General features: G+C 30.3%; 3 protein-coding genes across 3 annotated transcripts; 2 read left to right on the forward strand and 1 right to left on the reverse strand.

Moving 5' to 3' along the window:
• The first annotated feature begins 6,488 nt into the window (after positions 1-6,488).
• On the forward strand, positions 6,489-7,082 carry LOC108574614. Its single transcript, XM_017937237.1, has 2 exons — positions 6,489-6,708; positions 6,784-7,082. Exons 1-2 carry the CDS (start codon positions 6,489-6,491, stop codon positions 7,080-7,082), a joined length of 519 nt encoding a protein of 172 aa, XP_017792726.1.
• A 60-nt stretch (positions 7,083-7,142) lies between these two features.
• Positions 7,143-8,358, reverse strand: LOC108574995 (28S ribosomal protein S7, mitochondrial). Its single transcript, XM_017937684.1, is given in 5 exon segments — positions 7,143-7,223; positions 7,375-7,529; positions 7,532-7,698; positions 7,773-7,958; positions 8,238-8,358. Coding segments are annotated over 5 exon segments (636 nt in total). The 5' UTR covers positions 8,285-8,358.
• A 940-nt stretch (positions 8,359-9,298) lies between these two features.
• On the forward strand, positions 9,299-13,254 carry LOC108574850 (dual specificity mitogen-activated protein kinase kinase 4-like). Its single transcript, XM_017937498.1, is given in 10 exon segments — positions 9,299-9,417; positions 9,497-9,750; positions 9,972-10,043; positions 11,661-11,775; positions 11,872-11,961; positions 12,030-12,207; positions 12,273-12,392; positions 12,455-12,754; positions 12,839-13,066; positions 13,069-13,254. Coding segments are annotated over 9 exon segments (1,332 nt in total). The 5' UTR covers positions 9,299-9,417; positions 9,497-9,707.
• Positions 13,255-22,506: the final 9,252 nt, after the last annotated feature.

Here is a 22,506-nt window from a genome sequence, read left to right on the forward strand (position 1 = left end):
AGGTAATTGTTATTCCTATTCTTTTAATGTAATTATTTTTTCGCATGTTCTTATTTTTATTTTTTCAATTTATTATATGACAAACAGATGTGATTATAACCAGTACCATTAATATTGTAAATTAACAAAACAATAGGTAACCATAATATTTTGTGCATTATCAAATTTTAGATTTATTGCCTTCTTGTTCCATTTCATTTGTATCGGATTTACACTCTAGACCTTATTAACATATGATATGTCTGACTATTTATAAACAAATTTTACATTTTGTAAATTTAGGAATATAAATAGATTTATAAATTTTATAAATTTAATAACTTATGAATGTAATGCGATTCAAAATATATATTTTCTCTGTTACGAATTTCATTCCAAATTAATTATCCGAAAATTGAGCAAAAATTATAAAATTGTATGGTATTTAAAACATTTAACACGGGTGACGGCGATTAGCGTTAAGGTAGGATTCTCGTGTAACAGGTGCAAAAAAATCGTTTTTTTTTACATAAATCAAAAGTATAACACTTTAGAAACATGCGCCTAACATTTTTTAGTTGAATTCGGGAAAATAACGAAGTTAGAGTTGGCTTAGTAAGACACGCCAGAGGTCGGCGATAAGTTTTTATGGAGTGTCACAATAGTATGTCGGTGATGTTTATGAAATACAATTTTGAGATGGACGGATAACGTAATAATGGTACACACATGGTATCGTTGTTTATATTTGAAGACTATTTAGAAAAAAAAAGGGGGAAAATTGGAGGACACGGTCAATTGACGGACGCGTTGATAAAAAAAATTGACAAAGTACTATGACTTGCAATCAGAAGAAATCCGAATTCTGCGAGTGGTATAAAAAAAGCTGTATTAATCACATATTATCACATGTATTCTACTAACGAAAATTCGCAACACCACTATTGTTCATCAGGAACCGCAAATTGGTGTAAATGAAGAGTTGCAGAGACAACAGGAAAACTTGGCGAATTTGAACATCAACCTGGTTTTTCCAAACTCTAAAGCTTCAGTGCAGCCATTTGGCGTCTGGCTCCAAAGTTTCTTCATTGCGATGTGAAAACAATCGAAATTGCAATATTTAATGAAGGTTTTTATGCAATCCCTAAAATAATGACACTGGATATTGTGATTGGGCAACATTGTAAAAATATTGCCGATTCTCACAACGAGATACCTCTAGCAAGAGCAGAGCGTTGTAGCTTGGAAAGAACAAAAGCAGCTCGTACTGCACGAAGAGAGAAAAAAACACATCAGCAGGACTTGCTCAAGGAAGAGGAAGATTCATTTTATGGTTCAGGCATAGAATACCAAGTCTCTAATCGAATTATGTTACCGAATTCAAAAACATAAACTGTAAGTATCTTGAAACTTCGTTAAAACTTTAAACGCGTTTCTTTCGAAACCATGTTTTTTAAATTGGCTGTCACGATAACTCAATATCTAATTGACAATGCTTGTTCTATTTGTTATACATTTCTCTAGGGACTATACCTTTGATTTTTATTTTACTTTTTATTTATGATATTCTTTTAATCAATATAAGCTCAACATATCCACCGAAGAAAGTAAATTTTTGTTCGAAACCGTACAACTTGTCTAATATTTCATAATTTTTGCTTGAAATATAGCCCAAGCACACACTATCTACATAACTTTAAGAAAGCTTTTTCATTTTTAAATTCTGACGATTGCAACAAGTGCTACACTGACCGCCAACAATGATTTCATCCTCGAAGAGAATAAAGACAATTGCGTACAATTTGATGTAACAATGGAAAAAAAGTAAATAACCAAAATTGCTTGTGTAGTCTATGAATGTATCTATGTACTCGCAAACAAATAGTCTTGTATTGTTAATAGTTTTCTAAAAAAGAAAAATATATGTAGAAGAATCGTTCGATTTTACTGCTGTTAGACGAAAATGTCCGTTTAAAGGAGGGGGATCGTATGTGTACAGAAATCTCGTGAATTGTAGGTGATCCGTTCCTTTATTTCGACAGGTCAAATGACGTTATTGCTTTAGATGAAAACAGTAACCAATCATAAACACATTTCGCCACTTTCGGCGTATGTCCCGTATTCACAGATCGGAGTACCGGATTGTAGTCTTTGTATTCCGTGTTGAAAGTGTTAAATATTAACCCTTTGCACTCGGAATTCTAACTGTGTTGGTATTGTACATTCTTTACGTACATATGCTTTATGGATTATTCTCTAATTACAATATACAATTATACGAGGACAACATGCATCTATTTCTAAAGATTTCAGTTACAAGTGTATGGTTTTGAGCAAGTCCAGATTGTTTGGGCCAGAGCGATAGAGATACATATAAACGAAGTGTTTGGACCGAGCACTTGAGTTTATAACGTGAACGAAGAGTGTGTGGCCACTCAAGATATCAGAGATTATACAGTTTGTTCAAACCTAGTGAAAGAAAGCGGACGAGTTATTTTTGTGATATCTGTGGTAGAAAGCCCGGGCAATTGTTTCAAAAGACATCACATCTTAAAGCAGTATAAAATGTAAATATACATTAATAAATTAATATATAAATGATCAAATCTAGTGTTTCTCATTCATAGCAAACAAGTAATCCTAAATATTTCCTCATAAATTCTGTTATCAATTATCGAGTTGACGAAAGGAAATGTTAAAATGCTTCCACAATGTAAAGGGTTAATAATAATTAAATATAATCTTAACACGTTCGCCGGATGCCAAATAGCCTTTGCAAACCCCTATTTCTGAGTACAGGGTGCACCCCGAGAGTCAGAGATCGTCCAAAACTTGCGTAACTATGATTTATCACGGTCGTATGGTCTTCTGAAGATCGATTGCGCACACGCCTCACGACTCGGGATATTTAGGTTTTATGATTAAATTGGTGTAGTCTAATCTCGATGTTACAGTTGAATGTTTTTATTGAACCAAGAGTTTTCGTTTGACGAACAAATTTTTAGTTCTAGTTTCTGACTGAAATTGCAAACGCGATGCGTACTCTTTAATAGTACCTCTCTGAAGGAAGGTATCCTGGTTGGAATTTAGAGTTTTTAGATGAGACGAGGCGTCTGTCGCTATTAGAAAAGTCACTCGTCGCTAGATCGAAATCTAATCAACTTTGGGAATGTGAAGATTGCTTTTGAAGCAATTAACTCTTCGCAAAGCTTTTCCTAATATAGCCTGTAGATTTATTGTTTCTTTCGTTGTTACATTTCAGGAATGAAAGATTTTCGTTTTGCAAACGTTTGAAACGAGTATGAGTATGAAATTTCGTAATTGGTTTGGAGAGCTGATCTTTGTCTTCAGCTTTTACAAAATTTACACGAAGTGCAGAAGATGTTTCTACAGTTTGGCGTCGGCAGACTTTATTGTATTACAAACATTTGTGTAAATATTGGGTACACATTTTGATTCAATACGGGCGAACAGTTCCAGCTTATAGCTAACGGTAAAAACGACTACAGTTATTGCTGCATATCTTAAGTAATTTAAGATTCCTTTCCTCTTTTCTATGCAAGTACTTTTCAGCGGCTATCCTGGTTACTACTTCGAGATTCTGTCAAATGTCTTCCAGACATTCACTGATTTCTTTTAGTAATTGGGGTGTAAGATGTTCTCGTGTGTACAGCGTGTTAGGGAGAATATGTGTAAAGTTTATGCGATTATCTTGTATAATTTTGTCTGTTTCTTTATTATTTTTAAATTTAGAATTTCGTTTGGTGGTAATGGAATCTATGCAATCTGCCGTTATAATTATTAATGGTTTGGCGGTGAGTATCAAGGTTCAAGTAGGATTAGATGAGCAGATGATGATCATTTCTAGTGGGGGACTGATTACTATCCATCAGTTGCCTGAATGGAGTTGAATCCATATACTTTGACGGTTGCTAATCATTCGTACCGCACAGATCTTGTCGTTTAATTCGCTTACAGTATTTTTAATAATACAGGGTGTTCCAGAAATCGTGGTACAACCGGGCAGGGGGTGATTCCTCGTGAAAAATAAGTCGAAAGTACAGAATAAAGTTTTCGCATATGAGGCTTCGTTTCCGAGAAAAACAACTTTGAAAATCTATCCGGTACACGTGTACTAACTGTAAGTTTGGACTTAACGGATCTGTTATTGCTACTATCATAATTACTGTTATGCCGCAGTATTAGTTTCTTTTATTATGTATTTGATTCGAATAATTTCATAAATAAAGTTAAGACTATGTATTGATTTTTAAAATTTAATTGTATTATGAGTATTTTTTAGTTCTTAAAACGCCGAAACAGTGTTTCCTTTTAGTTCTTCAATACTCCTATTATCTCTGGAATATATTTAATGGAAGCGAATAATGATATTGCCCATATTTATAAATATAAACACGAGTAGAAACAGATAAGTCCAAACTTACAGTTAGTACACGTGTACCGGATAGATTTTCAAAGTCGTTTCTCTCAAAAACGAAGTCTCACATGCAAAAACTTTATTCTGCACTTTCGTCTTATTTTTTCACGAAGAATCACTCCCAGCCCGGTTGTACCATGATTGCTGGAACACCCTGTATATACTAAATGTCAGAGATCGGCGACAAGGGATTGTGATTGGTTACTGCTTACCGTTTCGTTTAAAGCTGTAACGTTATTTGACCTGTTTCATGTGACCCCTGCAGACAAAAAAATCCATGTCTTACGATTCACATCTTCTATGCCGACTGGTGTCATTCACGATGAACATGTCAATATAATAGTGTTATTATTATTACATTATATTACTAACTGTTCTTATTACAATTTATTATTTAACTGAAAATAATGTACAAAGTCATTAACTTTGTCATAATTATTTTGTACTTTATAGTAAATTAATGTAACAAATGTACATAATGTGCAGTTCTTAATGCTAACACACTAAGTGAAACACATGATGTATAAAAATAAAGAAATCATGTGCAAAGAAATTTTGTCTACACCTGTATATTTGTTAATTGTATCTGGAAATGTCGTTATAAATATATTATTTAAAACTATTATATGTACAGATATATTTCCAAAAAGTATATTTATAATTATTTTTCTATCGAAACAACTACGCTGCTCAAAACAATTAAAAGATGACATATTGTAGCCATTGTGCCAATTAACATGACGTACAGTACATATATAATTTCTGGAAATTTTTTTTTTAAATAAAGTTTAATTTAAGAAATAAATTTTGAGTAAACAAAAAATAGCTGTGTGACCTCAAATAGTTGATTGCTATCGTTGAAAAAATATTTTGTTTTCTCATTTTTGTTTAATGATTGTCTTAAACTCGATGTTTTTCACAGTATTATATGAATAACATGTCAATCTATGAAGCCTACAGCACTTCTTCCTTTTCTTTTGCTTAGATGGCGTAATAGAACCGTTCATAGCAGTGATCTTCTAATTGTTTTGAGCAGTGCACTTCCAAGTCTAAATATGCATATTGTACATATGTATGTATAGCACACAACGTCTTAGAGATGTCTGTTTTACGCCTATTTTTTGAACTGAACGTCTTATGACCTGATCTGAACATCTTGAAGACGTAAATACTTATGAATCTGTACATTCTAATAACGTATAAAAATGACATCTTTAAGATGTTTCTAAAGCCAACGTATAGTGCTTCGCAGCGCTACGTTTCAAAGACAGCTTGCTTTGTAACACTGGACGTCGTTCAGATGTTTTTTGGACATTTTTAAGTTCTTACTCGACGTGTTTAAGACGTTCACAAGACGTCTGCGTGCTACCTGGGATACGATGTCAGAAAATTAATTACCTTGATTTTCGCATTTTGTGTCGTTAAGATAATCAATATATATTTTGTTTTTATCGGTTTTTATAATTGAGAAAATATAAAAAGAAACTTGTTTCTCGGATTTGTAAGCGAACAGTTGGCATCTCAGCAGTGGTATGCATATAAGTACATATTTACATTGTTAAAAGGGATAACTATAATAATACAATAATTCTTTCATGAGGATAATTGTTATAATGACAATAAATTTGTTTCATTAATTTTTAAATATAATTTGATAAACTGCGACAAAAATTTTCTGTTTTTATGTGTATGCGTAATATACATGTTTATTCGTGTTATTTAAATTTCCTTTCATATTGAAATATGCGCGTTTTTAGACTGTGTTTATGTACAACTGTGGCGAATATACAACACTTATAACAGATAATAATTCTTATTACCACTAGAGGCGCTGATCAAGAACCTTTTACTATTTGGTAGGAGTCGCATGTATATATATGTGATACAACCTAAGAGGTTATATGTTTAAATACGAAGGATAGTTTGTTGGTTTTTTAATCACTTAATTAACTTTTATTGCACACTAAAAACTATACAATTTTCCATGAATTTACTCACAACTCGTTTTTATACAATACATAGGTATTGTTTACATAATGGTATCAATGGTATAATTAGGCGATGTAGTCATATGGGCCAACAGGATTTCAATGTACGACCAACAGTTAACTCAACAAGATATCCAGATTATAAAATAATCTATAACTTTCCTTATGTTTTACATGCTTCCTTATTAAATATAATGAAGCGTAATTTCTTGCTTTTTATGGGAGCAAGTATTCCAATAACTGTAATTCTACAAATGCTAGGTTACATAACAGTGAAGACTGGTATAAGTTTTATAGCATCTGGTAAGTTCAAATAATTAATATTTTTATACAAAACATATTTTAGAACTTTGCTTATGTAAGTTATTATGATTTTAGGTTTTGTGGTACTTGGTCCATTGCAGCTCATTTGCTTATTTTGCAATAATTCGATTGGAGCTATATACCTTAAAGATAATAAAAATGTTATAATATCGTATTTAAATTATTGGGGTAAGAGAGTAGATTTATCAACTGATGTTGATGATATCATTGTTGGAAGTACTGTTCCAAGTACTGTTCCTTTATATAAAATGATACACATGAAATCATGCAAAGCAAAGTTAAAATTACATACGAAATATGGGAAAATCATTGAAGAATCAAATTATCATGATATTTTTGATAATTTTAAGTAACTTTTATTAATTTACTTAAATAAGTATTATCAAGTCATACAATATTATGTATATTTTTTTCTACAACCACCTATAATGTGCATAAGCTCTGTTTGCTTCACATTGCTTGTGTAAATCTTGCTTCTTCTTAATAACTCGACCCTGAAACATAAATTGCTAAAATTAATTTGAAAATATAATCTTATATCCTCTAAATTTGATTTCTGTGACCAAAACCATCTTTTCATAACATAATATTTGAATTAAATACTTAGATGGTAATTAGATTAAAAGTATATATATATGTATATACTTTGTTTGCAGCAGCATTAATAATCTCTGTTGCTAATACATCAGGTAACTTCTCAGTATTTCCTTTTTCTTGTGCAGTTCGAATTAGCCAATTCATGGATAGAAATGTTGCTCTATTATCATTCATTGGTACAGGAACCTACATATAACAAGATCAGCCTGGTAGAAAATCACCTTTGGATCTAATATAATGTGTTCTCTTTCTTTAGGTGAAGTATTATGATATTTTTGTAGTTGTAATATTTTAATATTTTCAAAAGTTTTATCTACTAAGCTTCTAGCCAATTGTTTTTTACCCTTCCTCATAAGATAATTTGTGAATTTTCTAATACATAAAACATAAGTAATTAATTATTTACAACAAAAGTGTAGTTTTTTATTTTATTAAAAATTATATACCTAACTAGTGAATCATGAAATGTAGAACAGGTATCAGAAGAACAAGCTGGTTTTATCGATGAATGTGCTAATATTTCTGCATTTGTATTTTTATATAATTCTTGTTGTTCTATTTTCTTAAAAGTTGGTTTAATATAGTGTGGTGGAAAAACGCTATAAAATTGGATAGCACTTGCTAAATTACATCTGTAGAAGAAAATATTTAAATATAGTCACTGTTATTTATTTTTTAAAAATATATCTGAATTTTTATTTATTAATTGATGTACATATTAAATAACACTATTTGATAATCGATATTTCTTTTAAAATAATTGTTAAATGCATTTTTGTCAAATCCGCATGTAAACTAAATATATACTGTTATAAAGGTTATGTGATTAATTTTTGTTGATTTTCGAGAAAAATAATATAAGTTAGTAGCTAAAAACGTGTATATATAATTAAAAAAATTGTAAGAATTACCTTAAACCGTTTAGAAATAATGAATCAAATGTTCTTCTCAGGATCATTTTTTTATGTTTGTTTTGTAAATTTTACGTGAAAGTGACAGAGTATCAAACGTAACACACCTATGAATGGTTAGTGACATTCAATCGCATACACAGTGGGATGTAACTACATATGTATGTACATAAATAAAAAGAAATATATTTGAATTCCTATATATAATTTCGCTTTTTTATATTTTTGTGAAAAAAATGAAATAGAATAATATATGTTAATCACTGTAAATATATTTTAGTGCTTATCAAGAGCTAGTTCAATATATCGGCTTCTCCATAAACACTTAAAATTTTTGACAGCAATTTTTAATTCTTATAAATTTATTAATGTTCGACGATGTTGTAGATTTTCAATATTACAATTTCATTGCATCATGGTTTCATATTAAGTAATTTTGAGCAGTTTTACTTTTAACTAGGTAAAATGTTAGTCACCAAATTATTTATTATGTTAAAATTTAATAAAATTACTGTGTTAATTCATGAAAATAAGTTAAATAATGATGAAAAACATTCTTTCTCTTATAAAATTACATTTGATTATTGTCAATCTAAATAAGATAAACAGGTTATCAAATTTGAATCATTGTTAAGCTACGGAAAAAGCATGTATATTTTAAGGAGTTTTGGTATTACAATGTAATTTCTTGAAAGTGAATTTCTTTGAAATTTTGATTAATGATCGAAGTACATCTATTTACATACATCTTGAGTATATTGGGTTTAGTATTGTATAATAAATACAATGTTTTTGAACAAAACTTAATTGTAAAAGTGTATCAAAGAATGTTAAAAATAAACATCATTGTTCATTATCGATAAAATTAATTTTAAATCCCACTAGAATTTGTAAATGTTTCTATTTATGACCATGAATTATGATCATTTAAGAAAATAATTTGCTTGTAAAGTTACTACTAGCGCCTACAATGATTGAAGCGTAGAACTATAATAGTTCGTGATTTCCTTCATAGAGCCTCTAGACTTCTGAAAACATGTATATAAAACGAAAATAAATGAACAAGCAGAAGTAACTTAAAACAAGAAGTTTTTCTTAAGTTACTAAAATTTTGGTATAGATTAATGTAAATTTACCATCAGCTTTCATTCTTACTTACGCACACACATTGTATTTAATAGTACGTATGTTTGTTGTCACAGTCGTCAAATAAATAAGGAGTCCTGATAAGCTTATGGTAAGGTATACTTTTGTAATAGAAAGGGAGCTAAATTACGGTTAAAATCAAGTGTTTGAGAAAACGTAAGGTTTTTCTACACACTGTTTACAACGGAACGAAATTGCACAAATGGTGCGTTCGCTGCGAAATACATATGCTAGATTGTTAAAATCTTGCGGGAAGGTCTCCTAAAAGGAGTGCCTTTGATAAGAGGTTTTTCTCCTGGTAGTTAAATATTAAGAATCTTAAAAATGACGGAAAACCGCGGGAATTTTTCAACTGCGACTAATCAAAGTAAGTTTTAGTGTTATAGAGTTTACTAATAAGTGTATAAAAGATTTTATATACATAACCTAAGTGTTAATTTCTTTAGTGACGGGAAATCATAATTTTATCGTGCGCGTATATGACGGGAAGTCAATTTTATTGTGTGTACATGTGTACATATATAAATCTCTATTTTTTATTTTTAAGTATATATCATATTAAATTATCTATTGAATATTAATATGTAGGTTCTAGCAGACCATTTAATTTTCAACACTTGGATTTTGGATCTATTAACGATGTTCAAAATGAAATGTCAGGTATGATATTTGTGTGTCCTACATGCGTGCGCGCACGAGTGTATATACTGAAGATGCTCCAGAAGGAAATTGACAAACTTTCGTAGTATATGCAGCAGGTCATTCTGAGCCAACGAAGTCACATATACGATGGGTCTGTTTCCATATGTTAGAAATCTCCAAAAATGAGATACTATAGAATGATCTATACAAGGACCATTATTTTCTAAAATTTGGCATGTATCTTTTATTGTACTTTCTTTTTTTTTTATTTACATCTTGCAGGTGGTTTTCAAACTTGTCACTCATTATTTGTAAACATAGTTGTACTCAATGTTATAATGAATGTTGCCATTGTATTTGCAAAATGTGATTTTGTATGTCTTCACTTTTATTATTCATTGTTTATATTAGTAGCTTATGAGTTTGATTTTTCAGAATAATAACTAATAACTTTAGATTTCATGTAGTTCTATAAAAAATCCAATGGATTTAAATTTGGCAACTAGAATAGACATATGTACATGGTGAAACAGAATGGTAACAAACTCCTTGATTAGAAAGTAGTAGCTGATAGCAGTGCAGTATAATTCACAGTAAAAAACATGTAAGGCATTACTCACAAAAAATTAGAAAAGGAATTAGACTGAAGTATTTTGTTTCTTGGGTGAGTTAATGTTTGCAGCTACTTTACATTTGATTTAAATAATACTTATCTGAATACTTATGACTGTGTTCACTAATAAGAGGTCATTACTTTGAACAGCATTTGTAGAGTGTAATTAAAAACAAAACAGTTGAATAAAAACCACAGGAAAAATGAATAAACACTATTCTTTGTAGGTATGTGGCTGTAACATCTTATTTGTGTTCTAACTTTTTAACGCATGGAAATAGAGCCGTACTCTATAGGGTGCAACCGAAAAGGAGGTAATTCCTCATGTAAAAGTAAGTCAGAAATATACAGTAAAAATTTTTCGTATAAAACTCCGTTTTCGAGAAAATCGAATTTAAATATTCGTTAAGTACGCGTGCACTTGACTAGCTTAATTCGCATAATCGGATTATTCACCTCTATTTCTATTAGTCTGGATTTAGTATAGTTTAAAATAATGTAATAAGTTTCAGTAATGTTTTCATATTATTAATTGAAAAATTGATGAAAATATGGTTCTTAATGTCGCTAAAGAAGCATGAACCGATGATAAGGTGTTCAAATTCTTCACTTCCTCAAACGCTTCTATGAAATTGTTTTTTAATTCAAAACGATTTTGATTATCATTAGAATAGTAGAGTCACATTAAAGAAATAATTTATTCTAAAGTTAATAAATATTCAAACTCGATTTTCTCAAAAACAGAGCCTTATTCCTAAAAAATTTTATTCTATATTTCGGACTTACTTTTATGTGAGGAATCACCTCTTTTCTGATTATACTACAATTTCCGGAACACCATATATATGACCTTTTTGACTAAGAATGACATGTCAAATATGCTATAGGAGTTTCTTGATTTTCTTGTGGAATATCTTGTATATTATAATATAATATTCAGTATGTGTGAGTGTGGGTGTTTAATGGAATATATACATATTGTTAGTTATAATATAATAATGGATGTGTTTACTTTACAATAGAAAAGCGAAGACAATTCAAGCTTAATTTTCAAACACAAGGTAGTAATATACCATTTACCAATTCAACAAATTCATCTCTTTCTAATTCAACGGGATCTGCAGCTTGTTTGCCAATGTAAGTTATTTAATGAACAAGTGTATGTTGATATTTGAATTATGGTTTTTAATTCATACTTTTTAATGTAGTTATTGTCCTCTTTAATAATTGTAGATCTTCTCGTCCAAATTTGCCTTTATCTTTACCTAAACTACCAGTGAGACCATGTATTGCAGTTCCACAAGAATTGCCTGATAAAGCAAGGTAATAAAAATGTAATAGGAGGAATTGATTAACAATATTATGATAAACTGTAATGCATTGTATTATAGGGATAAACTACGAATGTGTCAGTCAATGCAAAGTACTGGAAAATTGCAGCTATCACCAAATGTAGTATTTGATTTCACAAGTGAAGATCTTCGAGATCTGGGAGAAATAGGGCGTGGAGGGTTTGGTACTGTAAATAAAATGATTCATAGGATAAGTGATACTGTTATGGCTGTGAAGGTATGTAACTTAATTTTATTATTAAAGTAAGTTGTAGTTTTTCATAATATTGTATCTGTTTATAGAGAATTCGTTCTACAGTGGATGAAAGGGAGCAAAAACAACTATTAATGGATTTAGAAGTTGTAATGAAGTCTAATGAATGCCCATGCATTGTGCAATTTTATGGAGCTTTATTTAAAGAAGTAAGTCAGTGAAAGTTTACAGAATATTAACTTTTCTTAACTAAATATCATATTTTGGTTAGGGTGACTGTTGGATTTGCATGGAGCTCATGGACACCTCACTAGATATATTTTATAAGTTTATTCATGAGGTATTAAAGGAAAGAATACCAGAACGTATTTTAGGAAAAATTACTGTTGCCACAGTAAAGGCGTTAAATTACCTCAAGGAAAAATTAAGAATAATTCATAGAGATGTAAAACCTAGCAATATACTGTTAGATCGACACGGAAATATAAAACTTTGTGATTTTGGTATATCAGGACAATTGGTGGACTCTATTGCACGAACCCGAGATGCTGGATGTAGACCATACATGGCAGTATGTAAAATAATGAATTGCCAAAAACATTTTTATTATTTATGTTATTTATAAATAGTATTTGTATGTATTATAATTTTTTAGCCAGAAAGGATAGATCCTCAACGTGCAAAAGGTTATGACGTTAGAAGTGATGTATGGTCACTAGGGATTACATTAATGGAAATTGCAACTGGTTATTTTCCTTATCCAAAATGGAATTCAGTTTTTGAACAACTTTACCAAGTAGTTCAAGGTGATCCACCACGATTATCTCCTAACGAAAATGGAAACCACTTTACTATGGACTTCGTAAATTTTGTGAACACATGGTAAATTTATATTTATTTATATAATTATTTAAGGAAGAGACACAGCGACCGAAATACAACAAATTGTTAGAACATCCTTTCATCAGAAAGGCGGAAGAAGATACAGTTGATGTTTCGGCTTATATAAGTGGCGTTCTCGATAACATGTCTCTCAGGGGATTGACGCCTTTTACTACTAATCGGCATTAAATCGAAAATATGAGTAATATACATTTGTACCTTACTTTCTATAATTTTTCAAATCTTAAATTTGATTACTGTAAATGAGTAGGTTATTTGCACTCAGATTTAGTGTAGGTAGTAAAATTAATCAATATCGATCATTGTCGATAATAAATCATTTTGTGTAGAATTATATTATCATGTCCCAGAGTTCTTATATCTACATACATACATATATACAGTATGTTCGGTTTATCTCAGAACACGGAAGTAAGCGTTACTCGATGTACACCACGGGGAGGTTACTCAGTTGGACAATGTTTTGGAAACATTAAAAAACTGCGATTTTATGTTCCGGCAATGCCATACCAGTAATAGCATTATTAAAAATATCTTTATCTCTTCCCGCGGTGTACATCGGGTAACGCTACTGCCGGTGACATGTAAAACTTGGAAGTTGATATCTCGATAATAATTTACGTAAAAGCCATAAGTATACAGTGTTCTGAAAATGTCTCGATGTCAGCTATAAGAATACATAATCAAAAATATATGTTTGCATTTAAAAACTTAAACATGACCTTTACAGAGCTTTTCAAGGTCATTGGAAGGTTAAAAAAATATCAGAACAATATGTTGCCCTTTATACCCTACAACTTTCGTCAGAAACATTTTTTTTTATCATTCGTAGTTTTCAAGATGCTTCCGTGTTCTGAGATAAACGGGACATACTGTATATGTACATATGTATATATGATATATATATATGGTAATCGCTATACATATATAGCGTATATATACATATATAGCGATTACAGGTGTTCTAATAACAAGTTGACATTTATCGAATAGTATATAGATGGAAAATTCTAAATCAGCTTTCCCATTCAGTGAAATACATTTATGAATCAAAGAAAAAAGATGCTTGTTTCATATCTTGATTAATTGCAATTATTTCCATGATGATTTTTAATAGTGATACATTTAAATAGTTTACAATTTCAAAAACATGTAATGAAATTATGATAAATATGTTTTACTTTTGTAATTTGATGATATTACAAGTAAGCGAGAAAAGAGATAAAATAATATAGTAATTCTTGTTGAAATAGGTGAGAAGGGTATATACTAAAAGTTCAGTATATTATCTTGATATACTTCCTGAATATTGTAGAGGTAATAAGAAAAAAAAAAAATTACTTTTCATTTAATTTTTGCTTTTTCTCCTGTCAATATATATTTAAAGTTATTAAATAGGTATAAAGAATAGTTTTATTTTATTTAGTTTAGTATTATGAGAGGATTATTACATTAGTAGAAATTGCAATAGTGTTATAATAAAATTGAAACATTTTTCTTTACTTTTACGTTACTATTATGAAAAACATGTTTGTTATTCCAGAAAAACAGCAAAATCATCATATTGAACGGAAATTGTCTTGATTTTTATAACAATATGGTTCCTCTGTTACAATAAATATGTGTGTACATGAGCAAATAAGAAACACACACAATAAACAATGTATAAAATAAATAACATATAAATATAATTACGTATTTAATATATGCATGCGTATATAATAATGTAATTTTTTAAAACAAATTTAGTATCGTAAATTTTATAAAAAATTTTGAAAAAATACAAGCATTTGAAAAATTCGTCATATTTTGCAAAGAGCAAGAGAAAAATATCTTAACTATAAAAATTTTACTCTTTTATACGTGAAGAAGATGGTGGCTGTCAGCATAAGTTTTTATCACATGGTAAAAGTAACACGAGATAATCACATCTACTTATTCAAATACAGTTTTGTGAACGATAAAAATTTTAATAAATAAATTGATTCAATTTTTTAATGATTTTTCTATGAATATACGAGCAAAAAAATTCCGTGTACTTTTTTAAATTTTCGAGTTACTTTGATGAATATAAATGTACGAAAACTAGGTAATTACTATTAGAGAACATTGTGATATAAAAGAATATTAATCTTGTACATATGATAAATATTTCTGAAAAAGAACGTTTGTTTCTTTCAATTTGATTTGTTATGTTATTATCACAGAGAATTGTATTTATATATTTAATATACATACAATATGTTTAAAGGTAAATTTTAACTATAATCGATAATCTTGACGAACATGTATCTACATACGTATAAATGTGAAGTAGTAGTAGCTATATATACGTATATACATATTGTATATATACATCTGTATTATGGTACCGTTCATATGTATAAGAAGATGGCGGTAGTATGGTGCCAGTGGTTGTTAGTGACTGTAATGGCAACTTTAAAGGTAGTATTGGTATTAATTCGAATTCTTTGAAAATTTTTTTAGACCGGCTGCAAAATAATAACAAACATTTAATTTATCTATTAAGAACAACGAATGAATTTTAAGTACTTGAAGCTTTCCTTGAAATTAAGTTGTTTTGTTGTTATTTAATGAAAATGTATAATGTCCAATTTAATTCATTTTAATTTTCAAATTTTGCTAAAAAATATTATAAAATTGACAGATTTTCTCGTTTTCCCTGTAGTACTTTTGAATTGAGTGTAAAAGCGAGACTTTTCTGACAAATTGATGTGCAGTACTTATTTCGGTAAGTATTCAATTAATTACAGTTTGTGTAACTATACTTGCATGATACTTTGAAAAATAAGAAACTATGTTTCACTAGAGAAGATAAATGAAGAATGTAAATGTAAGTACTATTAAAAATAAAATAATATTTTTCTACAATCATATTTGACTATAATATACCATCTTTTGTGTTATAAATTTTTTTACAATAAAATACATTTATATGTAATAGAATCGAAATATCTTTTATAACATTCGTTATCACTGTGTTAAATTCTTTATTGCGTTGTTCTTCTCTTTGGCAATTTGTAAGAATTTTGAAAAATAATAATACTCGTTTTATAATTAGAAATAAATAACGAATTGTACATTATTAAAACTTATTATTATTACCTGATAAATATAAACAATATACTATGCTTTTTCTAGATATTTAACCATTACTGTTGATGTAAGTATTACTCTTGCTGTCGTTGCCGTTGCTTCTGTGGTAGTTGGAATCAATTGTTTTGAATATTTTATGAGAGTACCATCATTCTCCTGAAATGTATACATATGTATACACATGCGCATCTATATTTGTAACTTCGTGGGGTAGTATACTATCGTCCATAAGTATTTGGACACTTTAACGTTATCGGAAAAATATCAAATATACTTTTAAATGTAATTTTGATTGTTGTTTTCATTTCATAAGGTCATACAATGTTAATAATGAGTAATCAAGAATATACTTGAGTGTGATGTTTCTACGCAATGATTGTTAGGGTCGTTGGGCGATTGAGATATAAATATATGTATTTTTAGGTAATTCCACAATTGTTTTTCTCATATTTGACACCTCACTCTAACTTTTCTATCCATTTCATCCTATAATTTCTCGATCGGATCTAAATCGGACAATTATGGCGTCTACTGCATAATTTCGAGCTCATTATTATCCTTTAGTTGTTTCAAATAATTCAGATACACTTTTGTATTATGTTTGGGATCGTTGTCTTGCACAAAGACGAAGTTTCCGCCAATAAGTCTATTCCCCGATGGCGCTGCATGTTCTTTTAGAGTGTTCAGATACTGCTTTTTCGGAAGAATTCCATATATTTTGACTAAACTCTCTACTTTATTTACACTGAAACACCTACATATTTAACCGCAGGCATAACTAAACTGACCAGATTTTTTGAAGCTAAATTCAATACATGTTTATTGAAGAAAAAGAAAAATGGATACATTTCGTAATTGTAATGAAAGAAAATTACATTCTAATTGAATTATTATATTTAATGAATTAGAAAAAATAAAAAAATCAAACTCTCTACATTTTTATTATTAAACATAACGATTGTTTAATACTTAAGTACCTAATACTTGAATAATGGTTAGATATATTTACTTAAAGAAGAAATCGCTTTCGTTAATTCTTCATTATCTAAAATTTCTTTACAAAACTGACCACAGTTTACACTAATATTGTACTTTACAATTAACGTTTTTCAAAGTATCTAACCCTAATTGACTTTTTCCATTGTCCAAATTTTACTTATTATTGAATACATGAAAGATATTCAGTTACTTTAATTATATATTTTTTTTAACATTCAATGTTAGTTTTTAAAATCAGTACAACATTGGGAAATCAAATTTAAATTAGTACAGAGCCTTTAAAATCAGCACTGTACTAAATAAATCAGTACGTCTGGTCACGCCTGTTCCATTTACTAAGGGTTTGAATATATCAGTCTTCAGCTTTGTAGCTTTTTTCCGCCATCTTGTCTTTAGCTTACTCTGTCCATGAATTTGATAACTGTATATTGCACTACAGAACTAAATAGAAACATTGACACTATGGACGCTATTTGCCTAATCGAATAGAGCCTTCCTTTTTTTAAATTAAAATAGGGGAAGGCTTCTCTCGTGTTAATTCTTTTCCTCTCGCTATGATTGTGATTAAATACACTGCTGAACCGCACTCAAGGGAGTGTCTCCTCAGTGCTTAACTATTTTCATCCAGCTTTTGTTATTTGTTATTTGTTCAGAATGTTAACATTATACGACGAGTGGTAAAAATGGCATTTAATTGTTTTACTCGAAGTATATTTCGTATTTTTCCGATAATGCGAAAGTGCCCAAATACTTATGGACGGTACTGTATCTGGTCTTTTACGTTAACCATTGAAATACGTCCACATCATGTTTCATGTGGTGACCTATAAACATTTCTTAAGGGTATATGTTAAAACCTATCGATCTCGAGTCGATTTACACTTTTCAAGGAAACATCGTTATCGTTTTAAATAGCTTCCTTCAAGTTGTTTATATACTTCCTCTACTCTATTTAAATTGCTTTAATTAACGTGGAGAACAATTGGTTCTTTAAAAATGTGTGAACATTTCTCTAATTACTTTACAATTATCCTATATGCATTTATCACATTCTATGTATAAATACTTCTAAACTTCTAAACAAAGAAGTTCCTTATATCGAAATCCTTTTATACACATCCACCTATATTTGCTTCGTAATTAAAATTTACATATTATCATTTATAAAATAAGTAAGAGTATTTTTCAATTTAAACATTTAATTTTCTACTGCTACTGAAAGTAAGAAAAGAAATAACTAAAGGAGTTTATGATAAAAGAATTTCGCCCAGAGTCGTACTCAAGGCTATTCCAAGGTCATCGACATTTTTTTTTTGCATATCAACGTACTTACTTCTCCCTTGTTCCATTATTCTTACACCGTTTAAAAACATTTCAAGGTCACGATGTCACAGGTCGTTGAACTCGTCTTGATGTTAAATGCTACGTTGTAGCATTATAAGAGACAGATGTTATACTATACCAAAAAAAATGTCGATGACCTTGGAACGACCTTCAAGATGACCCTGAGGGAATTTTTTTTATCATCGCCAGATGCATATCATCGAACCATGTAAACTGTTCGTAGTGATTTTCTTCTAACTTTCAATAGCAGCGGAAATCATTTAGATGTTCGTTATAAATGAGATACCCTGTACATAATACGTACAACATGTATTTAAAGAAATCTGACGCACACAGTGATGTATAATGATAACCCACAAGAAGATTAGGAGAATTATTAGCGTGGCACTCGACCTGTACAGGAAGTGTCGATATTTTTCGTCGTTTTCTTAAATTATGTTTATAAATTTGAAAATAAAATCTAGGTAACTTACGTCTACACTTCCGTTTTCTTTCTTTTAGCTTATTTCTCACGAATTAAAGATCGCACCTATCTACATTCACTTTTGTGATGTACGTAATTAAGGGTAACTGTAGTAATCGCAGGAAATGTACGATAAGGATATCAATTGGCGTAAACTATTATTCACAATGTTAGCAATTTAAGAACATGCGGAACGTTGTTTATATGAAAAATATTTGGCTTGGAAGAGGATGGATAATCTGTTGAAAAGATCGTAACTGTACTTTATCGGTAGAATGATTTGTGTGTTAAAAATAGAACATCTTTAAAGTCACTTTCTAAATATTTGCTTTACCAAGCTATTCAGTATTGCGATAAAATAAACCGAATGAAATTACAGAACGAAGTAATTTCGAAGCTCCGTTCGATTACCCGAAACGTCTTCATTCTTTGTTAATAGTATGCCAAAGTAATTAAAAGAAAAAAAAATGTAGTGGAATTTATCTCCGCAAATTATTTACACCAAGGTCATATACTTTCTTTAGATTTTAGAGTTGTCGAGTGTGTTTTAAATGGAACCAGATAGGTATACCTTCAAAAACACGTTACACTGTAGGTAACGCCTGAATAAATGCTACCATGTATACAAATTGCTCTCGAAACCAAAATTCTGTAACAGGTCAATTTTGGCATTCGGTATTTTTTTCTTTTTTATTCGTATACCAATTTAATTCGACATTCCAATGGTATAATTGTTTAATATTTAAAAATTGTCAACGTGTATACCTGTAAAATATTTATTTGCAGCGAATGAAAAATAGACAAAAGGAAGGATAAGGTAAATGAATATTAAATAAATAAATTGGACGATATCGAGGAAGTGTGTACAAAATGTGAAGGTATCAGAAGGGAAAAAGTGGTGAAAATATTTTAGCAGTAATTGGTAATGGTGGACGGTGGTAAAGCGGAAAGTTGTCATGAGTCACAACCTGACGCGGCACGGGGAGAGTAGCAGGTGCTACTACTGCCGGTGCTGGTACTGATGGTGCTGCTGGTGTTACCAGTATTGCAGGGGTGGCCAGCTGGATAGACCAGCAGGGGAACGGATGTTTCCAGAAGATTATTGATCGCGCACGTAGATTCTTCCACTTGGACTATGCGGACGATATAACTTTATTGAAATGTACTCAATTTGTATATAATTTGTTGCTTATTTATTTGTTTTAGTTTCACAGCGTAAACTTGATTGCGTGTGAAACACTTTTTATATTAAGGTTAAACTCCATTGATAATTTATACAATACATGTCATGTATCGATTAAGGTAGTCTCTGGTGCTTTAGTTTAAAACAATATACAATATCGTTGTTTACCGTTGCTTCTGTGCAACTTATACAGGACGGGCCATGTAAAATAGCGATGGTACGAGAAAATTTTTACACGTAATTTAAATGGTTTCAAAGCGTGAACAAGATGGGAGAACTTCTTTTTCCCAGGTCACCTGTGCTTTTCTTCTCCTACTGTATGCTGTGGCAGACATTGATGTGCATTTAAACGTGCATAATAATATGACCTTGAACTCTAAACTTTGAAGTGAAACCTCCTTTTATTTCATCCCATTTCTTCAATCGGAAAAATTTTTCTTCCATCTTACTCGCCCTTTTGGTACCGTTTAAATCACGCAGCTATCCAAACTTTCTCGTACCGCCACGGCTAGAGAAGATAATCAGGTGGCCTGTTTTTCGTGGTCCACCCTGTATAATAGAAAGCTCTCTGAGAAAAAGTAATGAAATTGTAGATGTTACGAGATAGTTAAACATTTACATTTGGTATATTTATGTAGGTACCGAAAATTATAATACAGCTTGAACTGCATTAGCGAAAAAACAATAAAATATAAAACAGCATTACGGAATTCTGAATGTTAATATTGGCCGTATTGAGTAATATTGATTGACGAATATATCGTTTTTACAACATTCAAATCGTGCATTTCACGATTGCAGAAAGGGAGGGTTGGTCAAACATTGGATGTTTCTGCGTGTAGAGTAAAATTGAGTCCGCGACGTATGCGAATTTGTCAGGGAAAATTTGTTCTAACGATCCTAACGGACGTCAACCAATAATAAGCAGCCTTCTGAAATCTAACACGCCATTCTCGACGTCGTCGAATAGCTGTGGATCTTTCCCCTCTCTTTTACGTTGGGATATCGTAAGTGACGGTCACTGCTTCCCTGATTCGATCAATGAAAGTACCTGTACCAGAACGATCAGGTTATGTGACCACCCCCTACTGAGCCATATGACCACCAGATTTTCATTTGCTTTCTGGATACTGATATTTCAACTATTATTACCAATATGTATATATATATTGTAGATTGTAACTTTCAAATTATGTAGAATTTTTCTGATTCATAGTACCGACCTTTGTATATAGGTTAATGTTAACGCAAAAGGAACAACTTTTCCCAATCGATGTTCTTTTAATAGTGTTACAATCAATCAATTGTAGTCCATACCTCTCAGTCCATACCTCACTGTGAAATGAAACGAAAGTTTTTCGAATATAAAGTTATACATTTCAAACAGGTAATATTCGGAAAATTATCACAAGTGTACTTGAAACAATTTTGTTTTAAGATAAGACAATGTAGCAGGTATAGGTGTACAGCCTGTTCTAAAGAGTTCTTTTAATTGGATTATCAATGTTTCCGCTTGTGCAATACATAACTTTCATATTTAATAAATATAGAAAACAGCAGAGTTATTAACAGTTACGCGAATAGGGAATGAAAATGTTACGTTTCTAAATAGTAGGTAACAAGAAATTGCATCAAATATATTTGGTTCAATGTAAAATTTCGTTCATTCCTACAACCTGGATTATCTACTTGTATAGATGTGCTAAAGTTAATGTTATTAACAATATCTATAGCTAATTGCACTGATAATCTAAATAAAATTGGATTCTACTAAAACAAACTAGCATATTCTTATGGAGTAAAGTGAAATCCCTACACCTGTACAATATATAAAAATATCATTATTGTTTTGTTTTATGATAGCAAATGGAACGAAATATTAACTCTCGACTCTGGTAATTTCCACTATGTAGAAAATAATAAAATTATAAACAACGCATAATATTTTCATTTCGCCATATAAATGCTAATAAAAGTGGTATTATACGCGATTATTGTATCTGCATTCTACCCTTCCGCCCCCATGCACACGTAATATTAACAAAGAAATGAGACATGATTCCATTTTGAAAGGTTCAAGTAATTTCTTTTCCGTTTGAGCAAGAACAAAATTAGGAATTGTCAATTTCTCGATGAGCAAAACGTAACTAATTTTATGCATAATTTCGTTTTGTCAAATTAGAAATGGAGGATACCATTGTGATTTTGAAATTTTGGGTCCTCTGGTATTTTCATATTCTGATATTACAGGAATACAGAGCGAACTGTATATCTAAAGCTTATTACGAAAATGGTGAAATTAAACAACACATGA

The sequence above is a fragment of the Habropoda laboriosa genome, unplaced genomic scaffold, assembly GCF_001263275.1.
Source record: "Habropoda laboriosa isolate 0110345459 unplaced genomic scaffold, ASM126327v1 scaffold11, whole genome shotgun sequence".
Lineage (NCBI taxonomy): Eukaryota > Metazoa > Arthropoda > Insecta > Hymenoptera > Apidae > Habropoda > Habropoda laboriosa.